Below are 25,667 nucleotides of genomic sequence, written 5' to 3'. Positions count from 1 at the left end.
TAAAACGGGCGCGCGAGTGAACATATTTGGCCCAATAAAAGCCCATTTCCCTCCGACAGAGGCAAACAAACCCTAACGAACAAACCCCAGGTATATAAGTCTCCCTCTCCACTTCACCCCGCCGCCGCTGAACCAAAGCCTCCCCCTTCCGCCGCCGCCGCCCCAAGCCTCTGCTGCCGCCTTCCCACCCCGCCCGGCGAAGATGAAGACGATCCTGGCGTCGGAGACGATGGAGATCCCCGAGGAGGTGACGGTGAAGGTCGCCGCCAAGATGATCACGGTGACGGGGCCCCGCGGGACGCTGACCCGCAACTTCAAGCACCTCAACCTCGACTTCCAGCTGCAGGAGGGCGGCCGGAAGCTCAAGGTGGACGCCTGGTTCGGCACCCGCCGCACCATGGCCGCCATCCGCACCGCCATCTCCCACGTCCAGAACCTCATCACCGGCGTCACCAAGGGTTTCCGCTACAAGATGCGCTTCGTGTACGCCCATTTCCCCATCAACGCCTCCATCACCTCCGGCAACAAGGCCATCGAGATCAGGAACTTCCTCGGCGAGAAGAAGGTAAAAGACCTAAACCTAACGATCTGTGAACCCGTTTTTTCCTTGTAGGGTCTCATTACCTGTTGCTCTGTATGCAATATGTTCTTCTGGCTTCAGTGTTTCCGGTACCATTAGCAAAGTTCAGGCACAACACTTGCAGTACTCCATAAGCTAGTCGGCAAATTTTAGTGGCCTCTGATTCTTGACAGGAAAATATTTGTTCATTACCACTGTCTGTTATGTGCTGGTGTTTTACATATTTATGTGTAATATGTATAGCTTGTAAACCATGTGTATAACTGAGCCAATTCTTGTGAGGGTTTAGAATCACATGTGTTGTTACACTGAATACATTGCTGCAATAGAAATGTTGCTGGCCTTGATTAAGTTGAATTGATCACTCCTCTGATGCAGCTCTAAAAGTACAGGGGTCATTAGCATTACTGTCGTTTTTCTTTCTGAAAAAGAGGGCTGTTAGCACTACTGTAGTGACGCCCTGCTTCTTCTGGTAATTTGCTTGTAGTGTTTACCTTAGTGTCAGACAAATTTGGGTTGGCTATGCTCTAGAGAGGCAATAACTTGTCCTGTATGGCTTCATCTGTTGTTGAGTCATTTATGAAATGTTCTGAGATTCTTTCCTTAACTTTAATAGGTCAGGAAAGTTGATATGCTTGATGGTGTGACGATCCTGCGCTCTGAGAAGGTCAAGGATGAGCTTGTTCTTGATGGCAATGACATCGAGCTTGTCTCCCGCTCCGCTGCTCTGATTAACCAGGTTTGAGTCCTTGTATCTGTGTTTCATGCAAGGAAAACTTGCATCACGAAAACTCACATCACAAGTTAGATTCCTTTCTATTGAGAACCCTATTATGTATGATTATACTTAGCATAGTGAATTACGGAATGTACCTTGCGGGTTTGTGTGGGAACCATGCCTTTTGGTAGTATTCACAATGATTTGTTTCACTGGACTTCCAACTTGGAAGTAAAAAATATATGCATGTTTTGGAACAAGTGCATTTTCTTTACAACCGTTGAGCTAATAGCCTGTGTTTCTCTTGACCTTTTTGACACTTAATCATCTCCATCCTGACCCTTTTTTGCGTTTTGCTTGTAAACAGAAATGCCATGTGAAGAAGAAGGATATCAGGAAGTTCTTGGACGGTATCTACGTCAGCGACAAGGGTGCCATCAAGGAAGAGTAGTGGTGATATGCAACTCAACCCCGTTGTAGCTGGTAGCAGAAATTGTCCTAGAGGAGAGTCCAGAACCACCAATATCCTGTGCTGTTTTATTTTCTTTTTGAGTGGATCACAAGTTGATTATAATTTGTACCGGATCAAGTGTAACTGGAGAAGGTGTTCTTTATCGTTTGCTGAGATGTTTGTTTCCTGGTTGATAAGACATCTTATCTTTGGTTGCTGGAGTCGTGTTGTCTTATTTCCTATGCACTGTTTATTTGTTATTTCTGTGTCTGGTGCCTCTGCTCTGAATGTCTTGCTCGACTTGGCGATCTGAACTCAACTCTAGAATGTTATTGGACTGTAGTATATCTATCAAAGGGAGATCTGTGATCCGCATTGTCTCAGCAGCTGTTACCGAAAGCTGAATTGGAGATCTTTGTTCTTCTTTGTCGATCGTAAGTTGACAGTGGAATTTTTACTGGACTAGGTTGTTATGTGACTGCTGTGGGTCGATTAGGCAAGAAGTCCTGGATTCTGTCTCGAGGAAAGAAGTCATGATCTCATCAATTTGGGCCTTAATTGTTATCGTCCGAACTTGTGACACTTTCGGACAGTTCATGGGCTTTGGCGAAAAAGTACTAGCAGCAGCAATCTGGACTGGTATTCTCAAAAAAAAACAAAAAGCAAGCTGGACTGGTCAGCAATAAACTGGCCCGGCCCAATCGTGGACTACATATATATACAGCCCTCAGTTAACTGAATCCCGATCCCCATCCAGTTCGTTGGGTCCGAGAGATCCTCAGATACATGGCACTTTTAAACGGTTAGATCCGAGAGATCTCCAACGAACAAACTAACCTTGGATCCATGGCGGCCGCTTCCCCCCGCCGGCGCGACCGGCTCTCGGACCTCCCGGACGACCTGCTGATCCACATCCTCTCCTACGCCCCCGTCCGCGAGGCCGCCAGCACCGCCGCGCTCTCCCGCCGATGGCGCCGCCGCCTCTGGCTCCAGACCTCCGCCATCAACTTCGACCACCGCTCCTACCCCGCCATGACCGCCGCCGGCGTCCGCGGGCGCGCCGAGATCGACACCCGCCAAGCGCTCGCCTTCCACCGCCACTTCTCCCACAAGTCCGCCACCCGCAAGGTCACCGTCGTCATGCGCGACGCCGCCGCCACGGCCATGCACGACGACATCCTCCGCGCCGCCACCTTCCCCTGTGGCTGTTTCAGCATCCATGGCGAGGAAGACGGCGTCGTCGAGGAGCTCCGGGTCGACTGCGGCTCCGGCGGCGGGAGGGATCCGTCGGCGTCGTCGTATGCCCTGTCCCTGGACTCGCTCCCGTTCGGCGCCGCCGCGCTCCGGATCCTCGACCTCAAGGGCTGCAACGTCGTCAGCCACAAGACCTATTCATGGGCGCCGGGGCACCATGGCCATGGCGGCCGTCTTGTCGCTTTCCCGAGCCTGGAGGCGCTGCGGCTGCGGCGCTGCGGCATCAGCCTCGACGCCGTCCAGGCCATGCTCGACGCCGCGCCCAAGCTCGCCGACCTCTGCATCGAGTCCTGTACATTGCAGGGGGGGACGACGACGACGATGGTCAACGGCGCCGTCTGCCTCTGCTGCCCGCCGGCCACCGTCTCCGTCGTCCTCGCCGAACTCGACACGACCGGATCCGGATCATGCGCCTCCTTCTTCCTCGACGCGCCGGGCCTCCGCCGCCTCCGCTTCACCCGGGTCGACCCGACCGCGTCCGCCGCCGTCGTCTTCCTCCAGTCCCGCGGGTCGGATCCGCCCATGCTGCTGCAGCGGGTCCACCTGGAGGTGCACCACGCGAAGCCGCTCAGCGCCGTCGACCTCCTCGGCCTGCGACACACCAGGGCTCTCAAGCTCACCGTCTACTCCACCGCCGACCTGCTCGACGCCGACGCCGACGCCGGGCAGTCGACGCCGTCGGTAACGTTCCCCGACCTGGAGCGGCTCGAGATCGAGGAGCTGACGACGTGCGGGTCCGCCGCCAGCCGTGCCGCCGCCGTGGTCAGCCTGCTCCGCCGCTGCCCGGCCGTCCAGGAGCTCCGGCTCAGATCCCGCTGGCGGGACTACCTCCGCGACGCAGTTCCGGACCAGGAGGTTCGGGCGGCGGCCATGGCGGACTTGTCAGGCGGCCGCCATGACCAAGACGACGAAGCAGATTGCTGCGAGGATTTGGGCGAGTTCGGATGCACAGGACTGGATTCGCTGAGGAGAGTGGCCGTGGATCTCGACGCCGAGGAGCTGAGCTACTTCCACGCCCGGCTCCTCAGGTTCCTGGCCCAAAACGCCGCGCACCTCGAGGAGGTCGTCGTCGGCGCCGGCGGCAATAGTGGCTTCGACTCGAGCCGCATCGACCGCAAGGTGGCCGTATGGATGATGATGCAGGGATCGGCGAGCCGCTCTCACTGTCCTCCTCCTACGCTCGTGGAGTACTCCTCCTGTTCTTGTTGCGGCACGGCCGGTGGGTCGTCTTCCTGGGCGCCGGCGCCGGAGTGTCCAGTGTGGCCGCCGTTCCTGATCGAGTTCCCGCCGCTGGAGGCGCCCGATCTGCCGAACCAGCCGTGCTCTGACGGAGAAGATGACGACGATGATATATCCCCTAGGCATTTCATGGATGTTGCTAGGAAAAGGGGAAAGGAATGGAGCTCGCCCGAGTGTTTCAGCTTGAAGCTACCAAAGGCAAAGTGACGGCAGGACGGATGAGGAGCCACTCGTGCTCGCCGACGTTCGCTTGGGGAAGAAGATCAAGAAGGATGAGCAAAAAATAAATAAATAAAAGGTTGCGGAGGCTCGACTGAGTACAGTAAATTAATACTCTCGCAATACTGTAATAATTTAATTTTTGCATGCTCAAGTGTACGTATCTCGACCGTACCCATTTGCAAATTATGTTACTCCTTGGCTTACAAAGAATCAGTCGTTGCTGCATCGAACATATGGAAACTATATATGAATCATCAATAGTTAGTCAAAATTGAGGTCATCAGATAATCTGTTTTTTGTTTTCGCTAGTGACAGGGAATAATACTTTAGGTAACTTTATTTTTTTTGTTGAGAACAAACTGACGAGGATATAGCAGAGAGAAGAATCCTCCTTATCTTCTCATCCAGTAATTCCTCTTCTTTTCCAGCGGAAAAACCCTAGCTACGCAGAATTTTTCCCTCCTACTAAAACCCTAGCCTTTTGATTATTGCGACAGTGGAGATACGAATACAATGATGGGTCCAGCTGAGATTACCCAAGGGTAAGATCGATCATCCAACCGATTTCTCTTTGTTTTGAGCACCGCATATTGTGCAGTATACTATCTCCACTTCTAAATATAAGATGTTCTAGGTTTGTCCTAAATTAAATTTCTTAAAATTTGACCAAGTTTATAAACAATTCTAAATTAGTTCTGTTAATTCCATCATGATATATATTTTCAAGGTCAACTTTTTTGATATTGCAGATATTAGTTTTTTTTTTGTAAACTTGGTCAAACTTAGGACAAAGCTAGCACATCTTATATTCAGGAACAGTGGGAGTATGTTGTTAGATTGTATTACTTTGTGGCTGCTGCTGTTCCTTCCAGGGTCAAATCCAACAGCACCATGCTCGTGGATGCCGAGATCCTGCCGGTGGATGCCATATCCAAGGTGCTCGACGACGACAACCTCCTCATCGAGATCATCGTCCGTCTCGGCTTCCCCACCACCCTCGTCCGTGCGGCCCTCGTCTGCAAGCGCTGGCTCCGCCACGCCTCTGACCCTCCGCAAGCTCCACCCACCCCGCCTCCTCGGCTTCTTTGTCGACCTGAGGTCATCCTACTCAGACTACGAACCGCAACAACCGTTCTTCGTACCGATGTTTCCTCAACCCGCCGAGCTCGCCACCGTGGTCCACCGTGTGACGAGCTACAGTTTCGATGCCTACAACAAAGTGTCGGTCGACGATTGCCAGAATGGCAGGATCCTCATCAGCGGCTGTTTGGAGGCTGGAGCACCCTCCTCATCGCGGAAATTTCACTTCGGTGGGCTCCTCTCCCCGCTGTGCCCTGAGAAAGCGATGACTATTGTCCCACGACCCCCTCATGTCCTACTGGAAATCAGTAGATGCTTCGCTTCCCGTGACCTCCTCTATAAAGAAGACGGGGAAGGCTTGTCCTACTTGTTGTTTTCCCAGGAAGGGATACGTTCTGAAGCTTGCGTTTATATGCTGCAAGATGGTGTCTGGTTCATGCAGACGTTGGCCAAGGCACAGCTCCCTCGTGTGGCATGGGGACTAGAACCTCTTCTCGCCAACAATAAAATTTATATAATGGCCCCGCGCGACATTGTCATCTTGGATTTGTTGGCTTCAAGTTTATCAACAGTTCAGTTCCCACAAGGGGTGGAGTGCGGAGGCATACACAGAACCACCATGCTGTCACGGGCCGACGATGATTCCAGAGTATATCTCATCCATGTCAAGGTGCTTCAACTTTGCATCTGGCTCCAAAAGGGGGATAACTGGTTGCTGGTGGATTCCTTTTGTTTGCGTGAGATTGTTGCCAATCTGAGGATGTCAGATCGCACATTTGAGGGTGATCATACTGCTATTGTCGAGATATTCTAGGTGGGGAACAATGCTGAGTTTGTGTTCTTGACGATGGGTCGATCCATACTCTACTTGGATGTTAAGTGCAGGACGCTGCGTAAAGTATATGGGCCGTCACTGAAGGGTCAATTTGTGCGTCATATGTATCCTCTTATGATGGTCTGGCCTCCCACATTCCCTGCACCCAAGGATGACCCTGCAAGGTTTGCCTTTTGGCCTTTTGGTGGTGCTACTATAATTTGGTTTTGTTTGGTTTGCAGCCTTTGAATTGTTAGTACTTGCTAGTACTTTGGGAATGATGATTATTTCAATTATGAACAGTACACTTGACAATGACATCCATGTGTTTCAGCTATTCAGCATAGAATCAATGAATGATGATTATATCACGGATTATGTTTCACAAAAAAAAAAGATATATCGGGATTATCTCCATCCTGATCCCTTGCTTCTTTTTTTGCTTGGAACAGAGATGCCACGTGAAGAAATGATGAAGTTGTACAGCCAAAAAGAAAAAGAAGACAGAAAATAGATCAAACAAAAGAGGGCAACTGATTAGGGGGGGATATATAGGGCCCAAGGAGGAACCCACCGCCGGCCCAATTCCTGGAGGAGGAGGGGCGGCCCGCGCAGGGCATCGGCGCTTATGGGTTATCAAGGCCAAGGCGCCGGATTAAACGCCTTTTGTGTTCTCAAGTGTCGGTGTGCGCTGTGGAAGCAACACACCCCTGCAGGCATGGACCTCCAAGATGAGAGGCAGCGCAGGAGGTTTAGGGTTATGGGACGCGCACCGGTCCGGTGCAGGCTCGTTACGCGGGCGCTCCTCCTCTCAACGCACAACTTCACCCTCTGCTCGTTGCTTGGAGAGCTGTTTGCGAATGTATATATGCTGGGGGGGCCGTCGGTAAGGAAGCGAGGTGGGACTAAAAGAGTAAAGGGTCACTGTGAATCGGTGGGAATGGATCGATGGGCCTTTGTCTGGCAGGAGGAGAGATCTATGTGAGCCATTTCACTGCGCCCATTCGTCGATCCAGCAAAGTGTCCCTTGTATTTCGATCGTCAGTACGAATGTGTAATGTTGTTTGATCGATGATATATGTACATTTTCCATACGCATGCTACTGAAGAGGCCCTGATGATGATCCATCCATCGATTATACATATACACAATTATACAGTCATCAGTCGGATGTGAAAACTTTGTACCGTGGGTAACATTTAGGATTATACGATGAGCTTCTTGATCTTGATCATCGGTGGGATGCATGCATCTATCCATGGCTCTTGGATCCGGACGGGACGATGTATGTAGTTTCTAGCTAGACGGCTTTGTGGGGGGCGCCGGTGCGGAGGTCCTCGAAGCTCCAGTCCCTTCGCACGGCGCCGCTCCGCCGCAGCCTAGGCGTGTCGTCGCCACCGCCGCCGTCGTCATCGTCATGGCCATGTCCTGCGGCGATCCGCGAGACGTCGACGTCGGCCACCGACGACTTGCACTTGCGCACCATCTTCTTCACCATCGCCCTCGGCGTCGACAGCTTCTTCGTCTTCTTCGGCGTCTCCGGTGCCGCTGCCGTCGTGGTGACGATCTTCTTCATCCTCCGCTGCTGCTGCTGCTGCTGGCCGTTCTCCTGACGATCTTCTTCTTCTTCCTCTTGGATAGGATTGTAATGTTCTTCCTGATCCTGCGGCGCTAATGCCGATGATCCGGGCATCCGCAGCGGCGCGAACCGCGTGTGCAACGATGCCGGCCCGCCGGCGCCGGAGGAAGGGAAGCCACGCTGCAGCGCCGTGCAGCAGGTGGCCGTCTGCGGCTCGCGCGGGCCGTCGGCGGCGGCGGCATGGCGGGATGAAGATGAAGGGACGAGCTTGCAGGTGAGGTAGGAAGACAGGCTCTTGCTGCCGTGGTTATTGTTGCTAGCCTTGTTCATCGATGATCTGATATCTTTGTCTCCGTCAGCAGGTTAATTGTGGATCTATGGATCGATTTATCCCCTGCATGCAAGCTATTTATGATAGTAACCGCCTAGTGCTAATTATGGAACTTGCCCCCCTTGCGTAGCCTAAATCTGGATTGCATGCATGTGCAACATGTGACTGATTAATCACCGTTTGTGCTTCTGGCCGGCCGGCCGGGAGATCGTAGCTTTCAAATTCGAACCCATTGCTATTCATTTCATTTTCAAGTCCAAACCCATGCATATTCATGCTATTCATTCGCAAGTTCAATTCAAGTCATGGCGATCTAGTGGCCGATAAAGGGGATCGCGCGAGAATGTTTGATCGATCTCGATCCCTTGTATTATTCTTGGATTGATAAAAGTAATCAAGGTTACATATATATTACATCACGCACTCGCACAGACCTATGTTGTAAATTGTAATGTGATAGGAACATTCATATCACAAACACACTACTGTAATTTTACTGCATATGCTTTGAGTAGTGCTCCTTCATTGCTTGATCAGGCTTTATCCCCAGCAGCAGCAGCAGCCCCATAATGAACAATGAAACCTGCATACATAAAAATATCTTCATCATTTTCCAACACAATGATCGATCGATAAGGCCGGGTGCTACCTGGATACATCAAAGCGAGAGGATCCTATATATACATACCTGCACAGTTGGCGCCTACGGGCAGTGCATTGCCACAGACATGAGTGACGGCGGCCCACCTGGGGAGGCTGATCCCGGCGAGGTCCGCCGGCGTGAAGGCGTCGCAGATGGCCTGCACGTTCTTGCCTCTGACCACATGGCAGCAAACGTCCTGCGGCTGCAAGAAGGGGTCAGGCAGAGCAGCCCTGATGTACCTCCTGCAGTGCTGCAGCATCTCCTCCTTCTCGTCCCTCATCGACCGGCTCGCCTCCACACAAGAAGAAGAGATCGCCAGGAGAAGAAGAAGGCACAGCGCTGCTGCTGCTGCAGCTGATGATGATCTCTTGCCACTCGCCATGTTATGTGTATTTGTGTGTTGTTGTGAGATTCTGCAATGTACTGTACCTATACAGGCCGTGTTGTTGGTTCTATATATACAGGGGCGAATGGACTGAATTGTGCTCGTTTTGGCAACCGAGATCTCTCGAGTTAATTCCTTCCTAGCTACCGAGATCTTGAGGGATATTGGGAGATTTGTTGGCTGAGTCTCCATTCCTTACGCACGAAGTATTTTTGATGGTACTTCCTCCATCCCTAAATACTTTTCGTGGTTTTAGTGCAGACCACGATGAGTATTTATGAACGGAGGAAGTACTTGTTAAGGAGGGGAGAAAATTCGAGCAAAAGAAAGCACTCAAGGTGTCAACACGGAAGCCGCTGGTGCGCCGCACGAGCGCAGCGTCATTTGCGGCCTCCGTGACGTCAGCACCACCAGCTTTCGTGAAGGGCCGACGGCCAATTCGCTCCGGAAGGCTCCAGAAACCTGTTCCGTTTAGTAGAATTTCTGTAAATTTACCCCATTTAAGCAAACTTGTGACACAAATAACCCCCATTAACTAAATAAGTATCTGTTCAGAGTAGTGAGATGATGGCAAGGGAGATGACGGCCTGCTGGAACAAGCGCCTGCTCTCCCTTTCCAAGGGCGGCTTTAAGCCCTGCTCCTTGAACTCATCATTGCAGGTCACCGGCGTGTCGGCGGTGGCACTCATCTTGGTCTTGGCATCGGCGTACCGCCCATCCTCGATCGCGGCAATGGCGTCGTCGAGGTCGACCATGGCGTCACTGAACACCCCCGTGCACGCGTCGAGGCAGGACCTCCTAGGTGACCCCGCCGCCTCCTTGCCCCGGAGTTCCAAGATGCTAGAACCCATGCTCGCCACGCCTGCCCGCACGAGCTTGGCCGAGATGCCGGCCAGCCCGTGGAGGTTGGTTGTGTGGCTCGAGGGGTCGGCGGAGAGGGAGGCGACGCAGAGGGTGTAGTTGACGTTGGGGTTGGCGTCCCTGCACCTTTGGCATGTCTCGGTGATGATGTCGTCGTCGCCGGACCGGAGCTGGATGATGGTGGGCAATACTGGTGGCAATAGGAGGAGGGCCATGGAAGAAGCCAGGAGGAAGAGGTAGCAAGATGGTGTCATTTTGCTTAGTTCGTCTATACTTCCATCACATTGTGTCGATGATCTAGGGTATATATTCAGAGAAATGATGTGTTGGTGAAGCGTGCAAGCAAATGGAAGTTGCAGGTTTTGAGGTGGTTGGTTCTAACTGAAAACCAAAGGCCAGCTCGTTACACTACCCCAAATTTCAGAGATTCTCAAGACAGATCATCTGGCTGTGTCGTTCTTTTGTCCTAGCGATTCATTATCTGCCATGCTACTTGACTCATTTCCCTTTGCTCAGAAGTAAACATTTCCATTTGCATCAGGAACAGAACTACTGAAGCATCATAAGACAGACACAGATGTATAGATAACAGAGGTGGCCAAATAAAATTACACTGTAAACCCAGCTTGTTATTGCTTTATCATCAGATCAAGCCCTACAGCATTTGCTTTAATCGACAACCAAAAAAGAAACGGAACAAGGAAAAAAAAATCACAGATAGTTCCAACTACACTTAATCAACGATGAAGATGAGTCTCCAGGAAGAAGTAAGAAACTAATTAATCAACAATCAACAAGGCAGTGATGATGTCTGAAGAAGAAAAGCCATTCGAAGAACAGAAATTAAGCAGAGCAGCGGCGAAAAGAATCCAAGGAATTAATCAACAAGAGATGATGATGATCATGGATTCAAGCGGCGGCGTGGGTGAATCCGACGGCGATGTGCGCCATCCTGCCGTACTCCCTGTCGTGCGCGGCGACGGGGAGCTCCTTCTCCCCCTTCCAGGCGTCCTCGCAGCTCTCTGACGCGCCCAGCGCCGCCATGAGCTGCTCCATGGCCTTGCCGTAGATCTTGGCCTGCAGGTTGTCCAGCGCGTCGCGGAGCAGGTCGGCGGCGCCGCCGTACTGCTCCAGGCAGTGGTTGAACCTCGCGCGCTTCCTCGCTCCTTCTTCTTCCTCGGGCTCGAGCTGGGCGAGGTCGTCGAGCTTGGCCTCGGTGCTGGCGGCGTGGTCGATGGCGAGCCTGGTGGCGAGCATGGCGAGCCCGTGGATGCCGCCGCCGGCCGCCTCGGCGCTGCGCGGGTCGACGGAGAGCGAGCGGACGCAGTGGTCGTAGTCGACGCCGTGGTGCGTGTCCGCCGCGCCCCTGCACGCCGCGGACACGCTGACCGGCTTCGCGCACTCCTCCATCTCCGCTTCCACGCTCGCCGGCGCCATGGCCGCCGCCACCAAGAAGAACACGAAGGCCATCTCCCTCAGCCCCATACTCAGGCGGCGAACTACCTTGATTGAATTTATTCTAATTTCCTCGATGGAGAGCTCGATCGATCGATTTTCCCCTCCGGCGCGCACACAGAACAGAGGAATTCTTGATCCACGGATTCTTAATTTGCGAAATCGAAGAAGAAGCCAAGAAGAAGGAAGGAGTTTTAATAGATCGAGATGGGGCGGGGAATTGAGGTCGGGAGGAAGCCTCGCTCGCTCGCCGGCCATTTATCGGGGGTTCCATTCCATGGCGGCCTCCTGACCTCTTCTATTCTTAGAGCCTTGCTGCTCCGGAGAGCGCGCCATGCCAGCCAATACATGCATACATGCGTTAATCAATTTGCGTTGCCTTCGCTGTTGAACGATTCAGACTTAGTCCGCGCCAATCACTCGCTCGCCTCGCTCATGCAGAGGAAGAAGACCACGAGGAAGAAGAAGACGGTGAGATTAATGGGCTAAATCGGGAGGCCCGTATGGAAAACAACAACATGGAAGGCCTGCTAATATGGAGGCCCATATTAATCTCGAATGATCTGCTTAGATGGAGGCCTAGTTTTTGTCTGTGATGACATGTTTCCTAGAGAAGCCACCCCCAAATTTGGTTAGACTATCATGCTAGGTCAGCTTCTTTAGGAAACGGAGTCAACCTTAAATTTGGATAGACTTTAATAGTATAATAAATTAGGATAAACGAGTCGGGTTCCTGAAGAAGCCAGCCCCAAATTTGGTTATACACTTATACTTCCATGTTATGAATCTTCTTGTCTGTCGTTTCACTTTCACTCTAGAGCATTTTGTAGATGAATACATTTTTCTCTGAACATCTAAACTGCCGTAACATGCCATTCATTACTTGTTAAATGAGTATTATGGTTCTTCCTCGCACCTGGCAATATATGTGGCTTCATTTACATAGATGTATCCTTGTCATATATAAAAGACGGTCTTTCCCCCTCAAGTTACATTATACATATGAACATATGCCTTCATTGTTTACCCAGCTTTTCCTTTGTTTTATTGGACTTCTTTTGCTTGTAGGCAGGGGAATTGCTGGCGGAGATGGTGGAGCTGAAAATGTGAACGCATGAGATCTGCTAACGTGCTATGTTGGTTGAACAGGTGATGTAATCCCTTGCTATGTGTATATCTTCTCTCTGTGTTGCTCAACTAGTGTTTAGTAAGGATGATGTGTGATCTCTTATGTGAGGTCTCCACAACATCAATTTGATTAATAAGATGATGCACATGATACAGAAGATAAATTACTGTTCTTCTATTGGCTTTTGCCGTTCTCCATTCATTTAGTTTTGTAATTGAAAGATGAATGTCTGCATATATATTTTTTGTATGATCTTCAGAATATAGTTTATTGTCGGAATCATTCAAGATCGTGGGATCAAACTTCATCGCTTTTCCGTAGTGATTACTACAAATTGGATTGACCGATGACGATGATTGTTAATTTGTTATGAAGGTATCTGGAGTTGCTGAGATGCACATGCCGGGCCTGGCCCACCTTTTTTGTGCCGTGCCCGTGCCGACCCATGGGTTTTTATTTTTTTTTGAAAAACTGCCGCCCCATGGGCTTAAACGAAAAGAAAAGTCCGGCCTGTGGTGGGTCTCGTGCCTGGTCCGGCACAAATTGGCCCGTGCCGTGCCGTGCTTCGGCCGGGCCAAAACCGGCCCATTAGCTTCCACTCTTGCGCTAAAAAAAAAGCTTCCACTCTACCCTCTGTATCAGCAGTTCAGCACACAGCCCGTTCCAAACCCTGCCCCGAGAGACGATGAGCCGCCGCCGCCATTCCACGCCGGCGCCGGCGACGGCGGCCCCGCTGGACGACGAAGACCTGCTCCGTGAGATCCTCCTCCGCCTCCCTCCAAACCCATCCTCTTTCCCGCGCGCCTCCCTCGTCTGCAAGCGCTGGCGCGGCATCCTCTCCGACCCCCGATTCCGCCGCCGCTTCCGCAAGCACCACCGGAGATCTCCACTCCTCGGCTTCTTCCTCAAGCAATGGAACGCTGCCCCCGTCTTCGCTCCCCTGCTGGACCCTCCCGACTGCATCCCCGTCGCCCTGCCGGAGAACATCGGCGGTGGGATTCGATGGGACTTCTCCTTCTCCTTCCACGGCTGCCGCCACGGCGTGGCGGTCTTCCTCGACCGAAAGCGCCCGGAGGTATTCCTGTGGGACACCCTCACTGCCGTCCAACGGCGCGTGCATATGCCACCGAGCTTTGCCTTCGACCATCATGACACAAATGGCACCGCCCTGAGTGCAGCCGTGCTGTGCGCTGATTCCGACGATTGTCACTTGACCCCATTCAAACTGGCCTTGACTAGCCAGAACTCCGATCGCACAAAGACGTCCGTTTGTCTCTACGAATCCAACACTGGTGTGTGGGGAGATATTATGTCCATAACCACTGCAGGAGGAATTCTTTCCGCAATTCTTTCCCAAAGGCCCAGCGTCCTGGTTGGGAATGCACTTTGCTGGTTGCTTTCTGGAGGCGGCATCCTTAAGTTCGATTTTCAAAGGCAGACCCTTGTTGTGATTGACAAGCTGGCAGACCTCCATTTTACTGGCCCTGAAGAGGTCTTGTGGTCCTACCAGATCTTACGAGGAGAGGATGGTGGCCCTGGCCTTGCTGTTTTGTCAGTTTCAGAACTGAGCATTCAGTTATGGGCGAGGAAATCTGATGGTGATGGTGTTGCCTCATGGGTGCTACAGAAAACTGTTCAATTGGATGAGCGCTTTTTACGACACGGGTACCCAGTGGTCCAGATGCTTGGGTATGATGAAGACACAAATGCGATCTTTCTGTCTTCAGGTTATGATGACTTCACGCTCCAGCTTGAATCGATGAAGTTTAAATGTACTCGTAGAGGATATTACATGAGGGACAGAATCTACCATCCATATACAAGTTTCTATACTGCAGGTAATACATCGTCTCTGATTTGCATACGTAACACTTCACGCTCCAGCTTGAATCGATGAAGTTCAAATGTACTCGTAGAGGATATTACATGAGGGACAGAATCTACCATCCATATACAAGTTTCTATACTGCAGGTAATACATCGTCTCTGATTTGCATACGTAACAAAACTAAGTTACTCCCTCCGATCCATATTACTTGTCGAAATATTACATGTATATAGACGTTTTTTAAACATAGATACATCCATATTTGGGCAAATTTGAGACAAGTAATATGGATCGGAGGGAGTACTTGTTTTGCTAAGATTCATTTCAATTACTTCGGGTGCATGCTTCCTCTTCCTGTAATATCGTCAGTGTGCGCAGGGGTTGACTAGACATTTAAGAGCAAATTGACTTGTTTGTTTCTTTCTCTCGATGGTGATCTTATGACAATGTAAATCTTTTATATCACTGTTTATCGCTAAACTGCAATAAAGCTATAACAAAACTAGAACCATAGCTATTGCTTCCTTCTATTGATCTCATATGTGAAATAGTTATTTGATTGGCACGTCTGAAAGCTTAAAGCTCATAATAATGAAAGGAGCTCAAAAGCTTCCAATTTCCATTTCCTTCTATTGATCTCATATGTGAAATAGTTATTTGATTGGCACGTCTGAAAGCTTAAAGCTCATAATAATGAAAGGAGCTCAAAAGCTTCCAATTTCCATTTAACTGGAAAATTATAACTTGTGAAATAGTTATTCGATTTGGCACATTTTGTAGTATTTATGTTGATAACAAATCAGAAATTCATAATGGCATCTATTGTATCTTCTTTGGAAGAAAACAGTACCGGTTCATTAACTCTTAATAGTTCTATGTAATATTCATTTTGTCATAGAACTTTCTCAATCAAGCATCTTTTGTTTTGGCTAACTTCGCACAACTGAAACCAATTCCTCGAGAATACTCTTTAATCTGAACGCCTAAACTGCTGTAACTTGTCCTTCATTACTTGGTAAATGGTTACTTCATTCTTCCTTGCACCTGGCAATCTATGTGGCTTCATTTACATATTTTTATCCTTGTCAGAAAAGATGGTCTCTCCCCCTGAGGTTACATCATACATATGCAGACTTCTTTTGCTTGTAGGCAGGGAAATTGCTGGTGGAGCTGAAAATGTGAACACATGAGATCTGCTAACGTGCTATGTTGGTTGAACAGGTGATGTAAATTTATCTCTTTGCTATGTGTATACTTGTTTCTCGGTTGCTCAATAAATATTTTATAAGATGATGCGTGATCTCTTGTCTGAGGTCTCCACGGCATGAATATGATCAAGTTGATTAATAAGATGATGCACATGATACATCTAATTTGTGTATATCTGTTGTAAGTCGTCTAATAATTCCAGGATGATTCAGCTTTGCATATATTTTTTCCATGATCTTCAGCGTATAGATTATCGTTGGAATCATGCAAATTTGTGAGATAGAACTTCATTGCCTTTCCCGTGAAGTGATTACTACAAATTGGTTGACCTATGACGATGATTGTTATGCAGGTATCTGGAGTTATATTCCAGTTTCTGAGATGCAGAAGTGGCTATTGGCAGTAGGTTCTTCCGTTTTGTGTATGATGAATTAGTGGATGCTGAAATTGAACCCCCTCTATGTAATTAACCGTGTAATATCTTCTATCAATAATATCTCAATTTCCTTCAAAAAGATATAGTTTCTTATTTAATTATACGAATAGAACATATTGCACTCTCTGGAGAAGGCCTGCCACTAGTAATCTACTCAAGCACCTTTTTTTTAGGAAATCTACTCAAGCACTTTCTACCATTCGTCAACTCACTTTTGTCTTGTCCTGCCTTGCTCCAATCAACAGCCCTTAGCATTAGAATTAGCATCAGCATTGCTCTCTCACATATAAAGCTAGTGATCTGACTGTACTTAGATAATGCTCTCTCACATCAGTACCTGGTGATTGGTGTCTGGAGAGACATTGTTTGTATACAATATTATTATGTAATATTTATATAAGATGGCTAGGATGAAGGATGCCTAGCTAGCTAGCTAGTTAGTGCTTACCACCTAGGATTTCCTTTCATGAATGAGACCTGTAACTTTTTGTAGCACCAAAGGTGAGTGGCAGTGCAGGCCTATCTATATATAATCTGGCAGTTCATGAGAAGCCTAGCAGAGCAGTCATCTTGTAGGTCAAAGTTAACTACACACAATGTGGGTGGATGAGTGGATGCCGGTGATCGGAATGCTGGTCTTCGATCTCATCTCGGCGGTGATGACGGCGCTGGTGAAGAAGGCACTTGAGCAAGGGCTGAACCGCCTGGTCCTCGTCACACTCCGGCAGCTGGTGGCCACCATCTTCCTTGCTCCGATAGCCTATTTCAAAGAACGGTATACCCTTGCATCCATCCATGCATCGAGGGGCGAATCCACCTTCCACCTTAGAGGCTGTGGGGGCAGCTGCACCCACTTGATTTTCATTCTCTTCATACCAAGCCTATGGTACATAGAGGCTGCCCCCACTCTCAAATGTCTAACTGGTTCATGAATACATCCTTGCCTGCTCCCAATTTTTATTCTGGGTCCGCCCCTGCATGCATTATCCATGTGAATATCGAAATTGACAGCAAACTGAAACTGCCTTATATCTCCCTAACTGCAGGAGCACAAGGCCCGAGCTCACAGTGGAGATCTTTGTGTACCTCTTCTTCAGCGCTGTCCTCGGCGTCGTGCTCTTGCAGTACACCTTGTTCTACGGCTTGCTGTACACCACCGCGACATTCGCCATAACCTTCATCAACCTGTCTCCTGTGCTCACCTTCATCATCGCTGTCGTGCTGAGGTACACGCACATATATAATCACATCAAGTTCAAACCATTCTTGTCATCATCGACATCCCCGGTGATCCCAGGATGGAATCGCTCAAGGTGAAGAGCATGGCAGGAGCTGCAAAGATCACCGGGACACTCCTGTCGCTCGCCGGCTTGCTGCTGTTGAGCCTCTACAAGGGAGTGCCACTGACGCACCAAGCCTCTGCTGCACTGAGCCCAGCAGCTGCTCACCATGCAGCAGCAGCAGAGGGCAGTGGCAACAAGAGCTGGATGCTGGGCACTGTTGCACTGCTGGCAAACTGTCTGTGCTTCTCCTTCTGGCTGCTGCTGCAGACCAGGCTGACCAAGAAGTACCCGGCCATCTACTCCAGCACCGCCCTCATGTTCTTCATCAGCACGCTGCAGGGCGGGGCGCTGACGGCGGCGATGGAGAGGCGCGTGTCGCTGTGGATGCTGACCAGCAAGCTGGAGATCATCACCGTCCTGTATACAGTAAGATAAACATCACCATCTTCTTCATCCTGACTTCTACACACACAAAAAATGGAACTTGTCTGTCCAAAAGGAGCACATACTAATAAAAATCATTTACAATAGCTTGCAGCTTACACACTAATCCGCGCAATGTAATCAATACGCACCAGCTTCTTTGACTTAACTGGAACAAAGTCTTCGAATCAAAAATATTGTGTGCTCGTAAAATACTTAACCAGTTAATTTTACAATTAAACTGTATCATGCAGGGGGTTGTCGGGTCTGGAGCCGGATACCTGATAATTACGTGGTGCGTGGAGAAGAAGGGCCCGGTCTTCACCGCGGCCTTCATCCCCGTCATCCAGATCATGGTAGCCATCATCGATTTCTTCTTCCTCCATGAGCAGATCTACCTCGGAAGGTATATAATTTCTTCGGTCTGGCTCGCTGTCTTTTTTTGGGCTCAATGTAAACTGAATTAACGGTTCGATTAATTGTAGTGACAGCATATCAGTTCTGCTTGTTGACTATTATTGCCTTTGGCTTTCATGTACAGCGTGCTGGGATCTGCACTGATGATTCTGGGACTCTATCTTCTGCTGTGGGGAAAGAAGAGAGATGAAGCATCGTCAGTTTCCTGTGCTGCTAACAAGCAAGTGGATGAAGAGACTGAAAATAGGCAGTGAAACTGTAAAGATCGTAATACACTCTTGGCTGTCACTCAGTTGCTTCTTTTGCTAAGATTCATTTCAATTACTTCTGGTGCATGCTTCCTGTAATATTGTAGGTGTGCTTATGGGCTGACTAGACATTTAAGGGCAAATTGAGTTGTTTGTTTCTTTCTCTGGATGGTGATCTTATGACAATGTAAACCATTTTTATCAGTGTTTATCGCTGAACTGCAATAAAGCTATAACAAAATTAGAACCATAGCTATTGCTGCCTTGTATTCATTCCATATGTGAAATAGTTGTTTGATTGGCACATCTGTAAGCTTAAAGCTCGTAATGTTCACTCAGTCAATATGTTTTCTTTGTGAAATAGTTTTTTTTATGCAAGGAGCTCAAAAGCTCCCAATGTCCATTTAACTGAAAACTGATTACTTCTGAAATAGTTATTCTGTTGGCACATTTTATACATGAATACATTTTTCTCTGAACATCTAAACTGCGATAACATGTCCTTCATTACTTGTTAAATGATCAATCTCACTCAATATCATGTGGCTTCATTTACATATGTGTCGTCGTCATAAAAGATGGTCTTTCCCCCTCAAGTTACATCATACATATGAACATATGCCTTCATATTTTACCCAGCTTTTCCATTGGTTTATTGGACATCTTTTGCTTGTAGGCAGGGGAATTGTTTGTGGAGATGGTAGAGCTGAAAACCTTTCGAGCTGCCTGCGTTGTCCAATGTGGCCTGTCCTTCGCAGTGACCTGCCATTCCCAACCACAGTTTTTTGCTGGGCCTCGTGCCCGGCCCAACCCGGCACATAATGGCCCGTTTCGTGCTTCGGCCGGGCCCAAACGCGCGCGACGGCCACCATTAGCTTCCACTGTACTTTTGTATCAGCCTGTACCAAACCTGCCAGGTACTTATAGCCGTGTCCACTGACGTGGTTATGACTAACCAAGTACTCGACTCGAGTATACCCATTACGGTCCAGCCGAGGGCCCACAAGGAAGCCTATTACGATTACGATTCCAGAAGTTCATATGCCAAATCTTATGACTCAAGACAAGGAAGCTCAATTAAAATACGTCTATCTGAGACCTGGCCTCCTGCATATATAAAGGATCAGGAGGGGGAGCCAAGGACACCCCCAACCTAGCTAGAAGCCGCCTAGACGCACTCGCCAGATCGAATCTGTGAATCTAGCCTCCACGACAACCCTTTGTAATCGGCTCATCAATATCAGATCAGACAAGCAGGACGAGGGATATTACCTTTCGAGGGCCCTGAACCTGGGTAAATCGATCGTGTTCCCTATGTCCTTGTTAGCCGGCGAGATCGCCAAACATACACTCGAAATCTTTCCTAGATGTAAGTCCACCAATATGGACATTGTCGAAGTCCCAACTTCGTCATCCACGACTCTCAGGTGACGACGGCGCCCGTGGCGGCGATGCCAATTTCTCCCGTCGATCCCCAGCGGTGAGTCCAACCTCCTCCCCTCGATCCCCGACGGTGAGTCCACCTCCTCCCGCCGATCCCCTGGCGGCGAGTTTTTTCCTGGAGTCGCCAAGCTCTGCTTCGGTTATCCATCCAGGGTTTCCTTCTTTGGGGGCGTATGCAGCCAAGTTTTTTTCCTACTGATTCAGATCGGTTTCAGCTTTTCCTACCGAGAGGTGTTTTTGGGTTTAGATAAAGACTTTATGCTGGAATTGTTGAAAGGGCATTTCCCTCCCTAAGTGTTTTGGTGTTAATGACAACATGACACGTGGACTAACCGTGTGCTCGAGTGTTTCAAATTTGAGATCAAATGACACAAGACGGTTCGTTGCCCTCAAAAAGGAAAAAAGCGTAGCAATGTTTAGCGGCTTTTTATTTATATTGTGTCGTAGGAACTCCTACTATAAAGAGGGAGTCCACATGGGAAGGTAATGGGTGAATCAACTTCACGTACACAAATCTACCATATTTGCACCCACATAAAACCTACCCAAAGTGAGAGAGAGTAAAGACATTTCAGAAAATCATTTCCAGTGCACCCAGCTCTCCAAGCACCAGAACTTCCGGCCCAACCTCCCGGTGAACCTCCGGGTGCTCTCTGTTACCTCTGACTGGAATATGCGGAACTTCCTCCTGATCGCCGGAACTTCCAGCTGACCGAAACATTCAGGGGTGCAACCGGAACTTCCTTCCGTCATTGCACGAAATACACATAACGGTCAGATTTCGAGTCCACTTAAAGGGGCTTCGTCCCCAACGGGTTTCTTGACCCAAGCATAGCCAAGAACAGCCCCTCTCTCACCCCAAGAACACAAGAGCTTCATTTCCCTTGATCTCCCTCCCTAGTTTCCCCCTTTGATTCATCTTTTGAGGATTGGAGAAGATCAAGATATAGGGTTTCACCAAGTCGAAAAGTTGATTCCCTTTGTTTTCTTTGTGGATTTTGTTACTCTTGGGATTTTGGGATCCCTAGCCAGAAGGTGTCTCTTCAAGACCTCCAATCTTGTGAGGAGGTGCTTGAGGATTCGGGAAGGAGCCTCCAATTAAGTTGTGGAGTTGTGCCCTTCTCCTTGTTTGTAAGGGTTCGGCGTTCGCCCTCAAGGAAGCCACTAGTGGAACTCACCTCACCTTTGTGGTGTTGCGAGAGCTCATCTCACCTTTGTGGTGTGGTGATTTGGAGAATAGAGTGAACCTTTGTGGCGCCTCTACCTTTGTGATAGAGCACTCCTCCAAACGGAGACGTACACCGACTCCAATAGGTGAAACTCCGGTGAAATCTTCGTCTCCCCGTGTGGTATCATTCTTGCCCCTTTACTTACTCGCAAAGCTTAATTGTTTATCTTGTGCTTCGGCTATCAAGCAAGTTTCAATTGATTATCTATTGCTTGTGCTCGTGCTTCGGCTATTGCATCATACTAGGGGTGTTCATAATTTAGACGTTTTAGTGAACCCATGTATTGATGCTTGTATCCCATAAAAGTGAAAAGAAAAAATAGAATTTGTTAGTCGCCTATTCCCCCCCCCCCCCCCCAACTCTAGTCGACCATACCGATCTTTCAATTGTCGGGGGATCGGCGACCCAGCGACAGTTCGTGAACTTTGTGATCTCGTTAGGGATTGTGCGCCGTCGGTGTTGTGTCTTCTGGAGACTCCATTAGGCAGACAACGAGTGGAGGGTTTGGCTGGCACCCTTGGCTTTGATTTTGCTTTTGGTGTGGCTAGTAGTGGTCGTATTGGTGGTCTTTGCATGTGCTGGAAGAGTTCCATTAATTGGACAATAAAAACTTGCTGTAAGTATCACATTGATGCCGTGGTGGAGGAAATGGGGAAGGATCCGTGGCGGCTGACAATTGCTTTTATTGCGAAGCTCAGCGCAACCATCAACACCTCTCTTGGCAGATGATGTGTTTCTTGCGATCAGAATATACATTACCGTGGATGTGCTTGGGAGATTTTAATGAGGTTTTGCAAAGGGAGGAACACATGGGAGTGAACGAGAGGAAGGGGTGGCAGATTGATGGTTTCCGTGAGGCGATTGATGTTTGTGGGCCTTGTGGCCTAAGTGATATTGGTTATATTGGTCTTGATTGGACTTTCGAGAAGAGGGTGGCTGGTGGAAGCTATTGTCGCGTCAGGCTAGATAGAGTGCTGGCTTCAGCAGATTGGAGCACTGCCTTCCCGTTTGGGTCGTTGCAGCACCTCAGTGCAGCCAAGTCTGACCATTCGCCTATTTTGTTGATGAATGAACAAGAAGCATCTAATCGTCGGATTGCTCTGAAATAGACCGTTTCGGTATGAGCTTATGTGGGAGAGGCATGCAGAGCACCAGGAGTTAGTGAAGAACACTTGGGAGGAGGATGTGTGTGCTAATGTCCATGACCATAGCAGGAAGTTGACTCGGGCAGCAGGTGTTATGACGAGGTGGGGAAACGACACCTTCAGTCAAGTGCGTGCGGAGCTACGTGACTTGAAAGCCAAACTAGTTCTGAAGATGGATCCTTTCCGTGGCAGGCCATCACCTGAAGAGCTGCAGGTAGAAGAGAGAATTGTGGAATTAAACTACCGAGAAGAGATCATGTGGAGGCAGAGGAGCCGCGTGGAGTGGCTTGCGGAAGGGGACAAAAATACAAAGTTTTTTCATCAAAAGGAAAACGGTCGTCGTAAGAAGAATAATATTTCAAGCCTTGCTAGGGCTGACGGCTCGATTTGTTCTGATCAGAAGGAGATTGGGGTGATGGTGACATACTTTTATGAAAACCTTTATTTGTCTGGAGGGACGACTGGGATCGAGGAAGTTTTATCAGATGTGCCTTCAAAGGTGACTGAGGACATGAATAATCTTTTGATTGCTCCTTATCGGGCGGAGGAAGTTAAAGCGGATCTTTTTCAGATGTTCCCAACTAAAGCTCCTGGTCCGGATGGTTTTCCGGCTCACTTCTTCTAGCGCCATTGGGATATTTGTGGTGTCGATGTTGTCAGAAATGTGCTTCGAGTGCTTAATGGAGAGGATTCCCCAGAGGTGATTAATGGTACGCTCATTGTTTTAATCCCTAAGGTATCTAACCCAAATTAGTTGGTGCAGTACAGACCAATTAGTTTGTGCAATGTGATATATAAGATCATATCCGAGGTCCAAGCTAATCGTCTAAAGCTGATCCTTCCGGATATTATTTCGCCTGAGCAGTCGGCATTCATTCCTGACAGATTGACCACAAATAATGTGATAACGTCGTATGAGTGTTTGCACTTTATTAAGCGGTCCAGGAGAAAGAACAATGGGCATTGTGCTGTCAAACTTGATATGATGAAGGCTTATCATCGTTTGGAGTGGTCTTATTTACAAGCAATAATGTTGAAGCTGGGAATTAACGCAAATTTTGTTCATGTTGTCATGCGGGGAGTCACGTCGGTCTCCTTCACTGTCTTGTTGTATGCAGGTAAATTGGAGAGATTTTGACCTATGAGGGGAATCCAGCAAGGTGATCCTATCTCACCTTACTTGTTCCTATTGGCGGCAGAAGGGCTTTCTTGCTTGTTGCGAGCTCCAAGTGTGCACCCAGATGTTCGTGGAGTTGTAGTTGCGCCAACAGCCGTGTGTAAACCATTTACTTTTTAATTTGTCGATGATAGTTTATTGCTATTTAATGCAAATTGCTCCGGGCCACTCAGATCAGTGAGACCATCCAAGTGTATTGCGATGCTTCGGGCCAACGGGTGAATCATGACAAGTCCTCTATGTTTTTTTGGCAAGGGTGTGCCTAATGCTGTGAGGGAGGAGGTGAAGCAGATTTTGCATGTTCCAAATGAATCACTTTAGGGGAGGTACCTACTGATGTTGGGAGATCCTCCCAGGGTGCTTTCAAATATCTGAAAGATAGGGTTTGGAAACGGGTGCAAGGATGGATGGAGAAGTGTTTGTTGGCGGGAGGAAAGCAAATTTTGATCAAATTTGTGGTACAAGCTATCCCCACTTATTCTATGCCGTGCTTCCTAACATGCAACATATCAATTCGTTAACTCGCAATTTCTGGTGGGGCAGCAAGAATGGAGAAAGGAAGACAACTTGGTTCTCCTGGGATGATATGACGATGCCTAAGTATATGGGTGCTTTGGGCTTTCGTGATTTTGAGCTTTTTAACTTGGCTCTTCTGGCCGTCAAGCCTGGAGAATTTTGCAAGATGCGAGCTCGTTGAGTGCCTGTGTTCTGAAAGCTAAGTATTTCCCGGATGCAAGTTTTCTGGAGACTGGTTTGGGTGCTAACCTGTCGCATGTCTGGCGGGCTGTTTTTTTTAGGGAAAACATGTTCTTCGTCAACGACTTATTAAGCCGATTGGATCGGGTGTGGATACACACATATGGAACGATAACTAGATCCCTAGGGATTCTCTCCTGCGACCGATGTGTCCGAAGTTAGATCACCGTCTGGAACTTGTCTCTGATCATATTGATTCCAATCAACATTGGGACTTGAGGAAGTTAGAGGATCAGTTCCTCCCGATGGATGTGGATATCATCAAGAACATCCCTCTCAGCTTCTCGGCGCGTCCATATTTTTGGGCTTGGCATTTCGAAAAGAAAGGAGTTTTCTCTATACGATTTGCATATAGGATGCTCGTTGACACCCGCCGGCGGCGGGAAGACTGGCTGGAGCATCGGGCTGCTCCCTCTGATGTGTCTAAAATTCAGAAGCAATGGACGTGCCTTTGGAGGCAGCCGGTTTCAGCGAAACTGAATTTTTTTGCTTGGAACTAGCAAAGAATTCTATACCAACTGAAGTGGTGCGTTGCCGACAAAATATGGCTAAAGACTCTTGTTTGCCAGATCTGCCATGGGGCGGAGGATACTTGGCGACATGCTCTGGTGGATTGTTCGATGACCAAATGTGTTTGGGCTCTACTTGAGGAGAGACTTACCGAGCATGTTATTCATAATGATATTCATGGACTCTATGCCTTCGTGTGACTTTGCTATAATTTTGACGACCCTGTGGGCAGTATGGTGGGCAAGAGTGAAGACTATTCATGAAGGGAAGTTTCAAAATCCTTTATCCACTTTTGCTTTTATTCAGAGCTTCATGGAATATCTATCTATTGCGGTTGACGAGAAGAAAATTGATCGAGCTTTACCGGGAGGGAGAAGTGAAACTTGTCGGCAAGCTACTCATCGATGGATTGCTCCTCCCTCGGGTGCAAAATCAATGTGGATGCCGTTTTTGCTAGATTGGGCAACGCCGGTGCTTGTGCTGCAAGCTGTTCTCTGACGTGCCGTTCAAACATGAGAAACGCTCTTTTCAATGTTGACGCCCACAATTTAGCTAAGGCGGTATCACAATTGTCGGTGGGTCAACTGGCGTGACTTATCGGAACTCCAGATATTGCGTGTATTCCGACGCATGAGAAACGCTCTTTCAATGTCGACGCCCACAATTTAGCTAAGGCGGTCTCACAGTTGTCGGTGGTTCGACTGGCGTGACTTCTCATCTCACGGTTGTCGGTGGGTCGTCTGGCGTGGTTTCTCGAAACTCCAGATATTGCATGTATTCCGACTTTTGGTAAGGTTGGATAAACATGGTTGTTTCCCCTT

General features: G+C 48.8%; 4 protein-coding genes and 1 pseudogene across 14 annotated transcripts; 3 read left to right on the top strand and 2 right to left on the bottom strand.

Moving 5' to 3' along the window:
* The first annotated feature begins 105 nt into the window (after positions 1-105).
* LOC100833190 (60S ribosomal protein L9) lies at positions 106-1,970 on the top strand. Its single transcript, XM_010235356.3, has 3 exons — positions 106-565; positions 1,197-1,319; positions 1,666-1,970. Exons 1-3 carry the CDS (start codon positions 203-205, stop codon positions 1,747-1,749), a joined length of 570 nt encoding a protein of 189 aa, XP_010233658.1. The 5' UTR covers positions 106-202; the 3' UTR covers positions 1,750-1,970.
* A 3,395-nt stretch (positions 1,971-5,365) lies between these two features.
* LOC112271465 lies at positions 5,366-6,705 on the top strand (annotated as a pseudogene).
* Positions 6,706-8,615: 1,910 nt separating this feature from the next.
* LOC104583399 (putative invertase inhibitor) lies at positions 8,616-10,422 on the bottom strand. Of its 2 annotated transcripts, none has more exons than XM_024462069.1 (2): positions 8,958-10,422; positions 8,616-8,852 (listed from the first exon to the last, which is right to left on the bottom strand). In XM_024462069.1, the coding sequence occupies exon 1, from the start codon at positions 10,410-10,412 to the stop codon at positions 9,849-9,851; it is 564 nt and encodes a 187-aa protein (XP_024317837.1). In that variant the 5' UTR covers positions 10,413-10,422; the 3' UTR covers positions 8,616-8,852; positions 8,958-9,848. The 2 variants fall into 2 exon arrangements, with proteins under 2 accessions (XP_024317837.1, XP_010233657.2); XM_010235355.3 differs by having other exon boundaries at positions 8,958-9,826.
* A 243-nt stretch (positions 10,423-10,665) lies between these two features.
* On the bottom strand, positions 10,666-11,921 carry LOC100823172 (putative invertase inhibitor). Its single transcript, XM_003570725.4, has one exon. It carries the CDS (start codon positions 11,869-11,871, stop codon positions 11,068-11,070), a length of 804 nt encoding a protein of 267 aa, XP_003570773.4. The 5' UTR covers positions 11,872-11,921; the 3' UTR covers positions 10,666-11,067.
* A 1,457-nt stretch (positions 11,922-13,378) lies between these two features.
* LOC100822238 (WAT1-related protein At3g30340) lies at positions 13,379-18,866 on the top strand. 10 transcript variants are annotated; one of them, XM_010235354.3, is made up of 7 exons: positions 13,379-14,714; positions 15,720-15,791; positions 16,132-16,990; positions 17,262-17,441; positions 17,513-17,924; positions 18,176-18,327; positions 18,463-18,866. In XM_010235354.3, the coding sequence occupies exons 3-7, from the start codon at positions 16,812-16,814 to the stop codon at positions 18,590-18,592; spliced, it is 1,053 nt and encodes a 350-aa protein (XP_010233656.1). In that variant the 5' UTR covers positions 13,379-14,714; positions 15,720-15,791; positions 16,132-16,811; the 3' UTR covers positions 18,593-18,866. The 10 variants fall into 10 exon arrangements, 4 of the variants coding, with proteins under 4 accessions (XP_010233656.1, XP_014757153.1, XP_024316653.1 ...); XM_024460886.1 differs by lacking the exon at positions 13,379-14,714 and having other exon boundaries at positions 14,737-15,791; XR_002964666.1 differs by lacking the exons at positions 17,262-17,441; positions 17,513-17,924; positions 18,176-18,327; positions 18,463-18,866 and having other exon boundaries at positions 13,379-14,512; positions 14,647-14,714; positions 15,703-15,791; positions 16,132-16,340.
* Positions 18,867-25,667: the final 6,801 nt, after the last annotated feature.

Source organism: Brachypodium distachyon, chromosome 3 (assembly GCF_000005505.3).
Source record: "Brachypodium distachyon strain Bd21 chromosome 3, Brachypodium_distachyon_v3.0, whole genome shotgun sequence".
Taxonomy (NCBI): Eukaryota; Viridiplantae; Streptophyta; class Magnoliopsida; order Poales; family Poaceae; genus Brachypodium; species Brachypodium distachyon.
The sequence above is the reverse complement of the archived record's forward strand: the minus strand, read 5'-3'. Positions and strand labels throughout refer to the sequence as shown.

Bases quoted from the DNA above. Each gene is read 5' to 3' on its own strand.
- LOC100833190 (XM_010235356.3), top strand. From the start codon at position 203: ATGAAGACGATCCTGGCGTCGGAGACGATGGAGATCCCCGAGGAGGTG. The intron at 566-1,196 runs GTAAAAGACCTA...TAACTTTAATAG, and splicing joins ACTTCCTCGGCGAGAAGAAG to GTCAGGAAAGTTGATATGCT. The intron at 1,320-1,665 runs GTTTGAGTCCTT...GCTTGTAAACAG, and splicing joins CCGCTGCTCTGATTAACCAG to AAATGCCATGTGAAGAAGAA.
- LOC104583399 (XM_010235355.3), bottom strand. From the start codon at position 9,489: ATGGAGACTCAGCCAACAAATCTCCCAATATCCCTCAAGATCTCGGTA. The intron at 8,853-8,957 runs GTATGTATATAT...TTATGTATGCAG, and splicing joins CGTAGGCGCCAACTGTGCAG to GTTTCATTGTTCATTATGGG.
- LOC100823172 (XM_003570725.4), bottom strand. From the start codon at position 11,871: ATGGCCGGCGAGCGAGCGAGGCTTCCTCCCGACCTCAATTCCCCGCCC.
- LOC100822238 (XM_024460885.1), top strand. From the start codon at position 13,428: ATGAGCCGCCGCCGCCATTCCACGCCGGCGCCGGCGACGGCGGCCCCG. The intron at 14,581-15,659 runs GTAATACATCGT...TATCCTTGTCAG, and splicing joins TACAAGTTTCTATACTGCAG to AAAAGATGGTCTCTCCCCCT.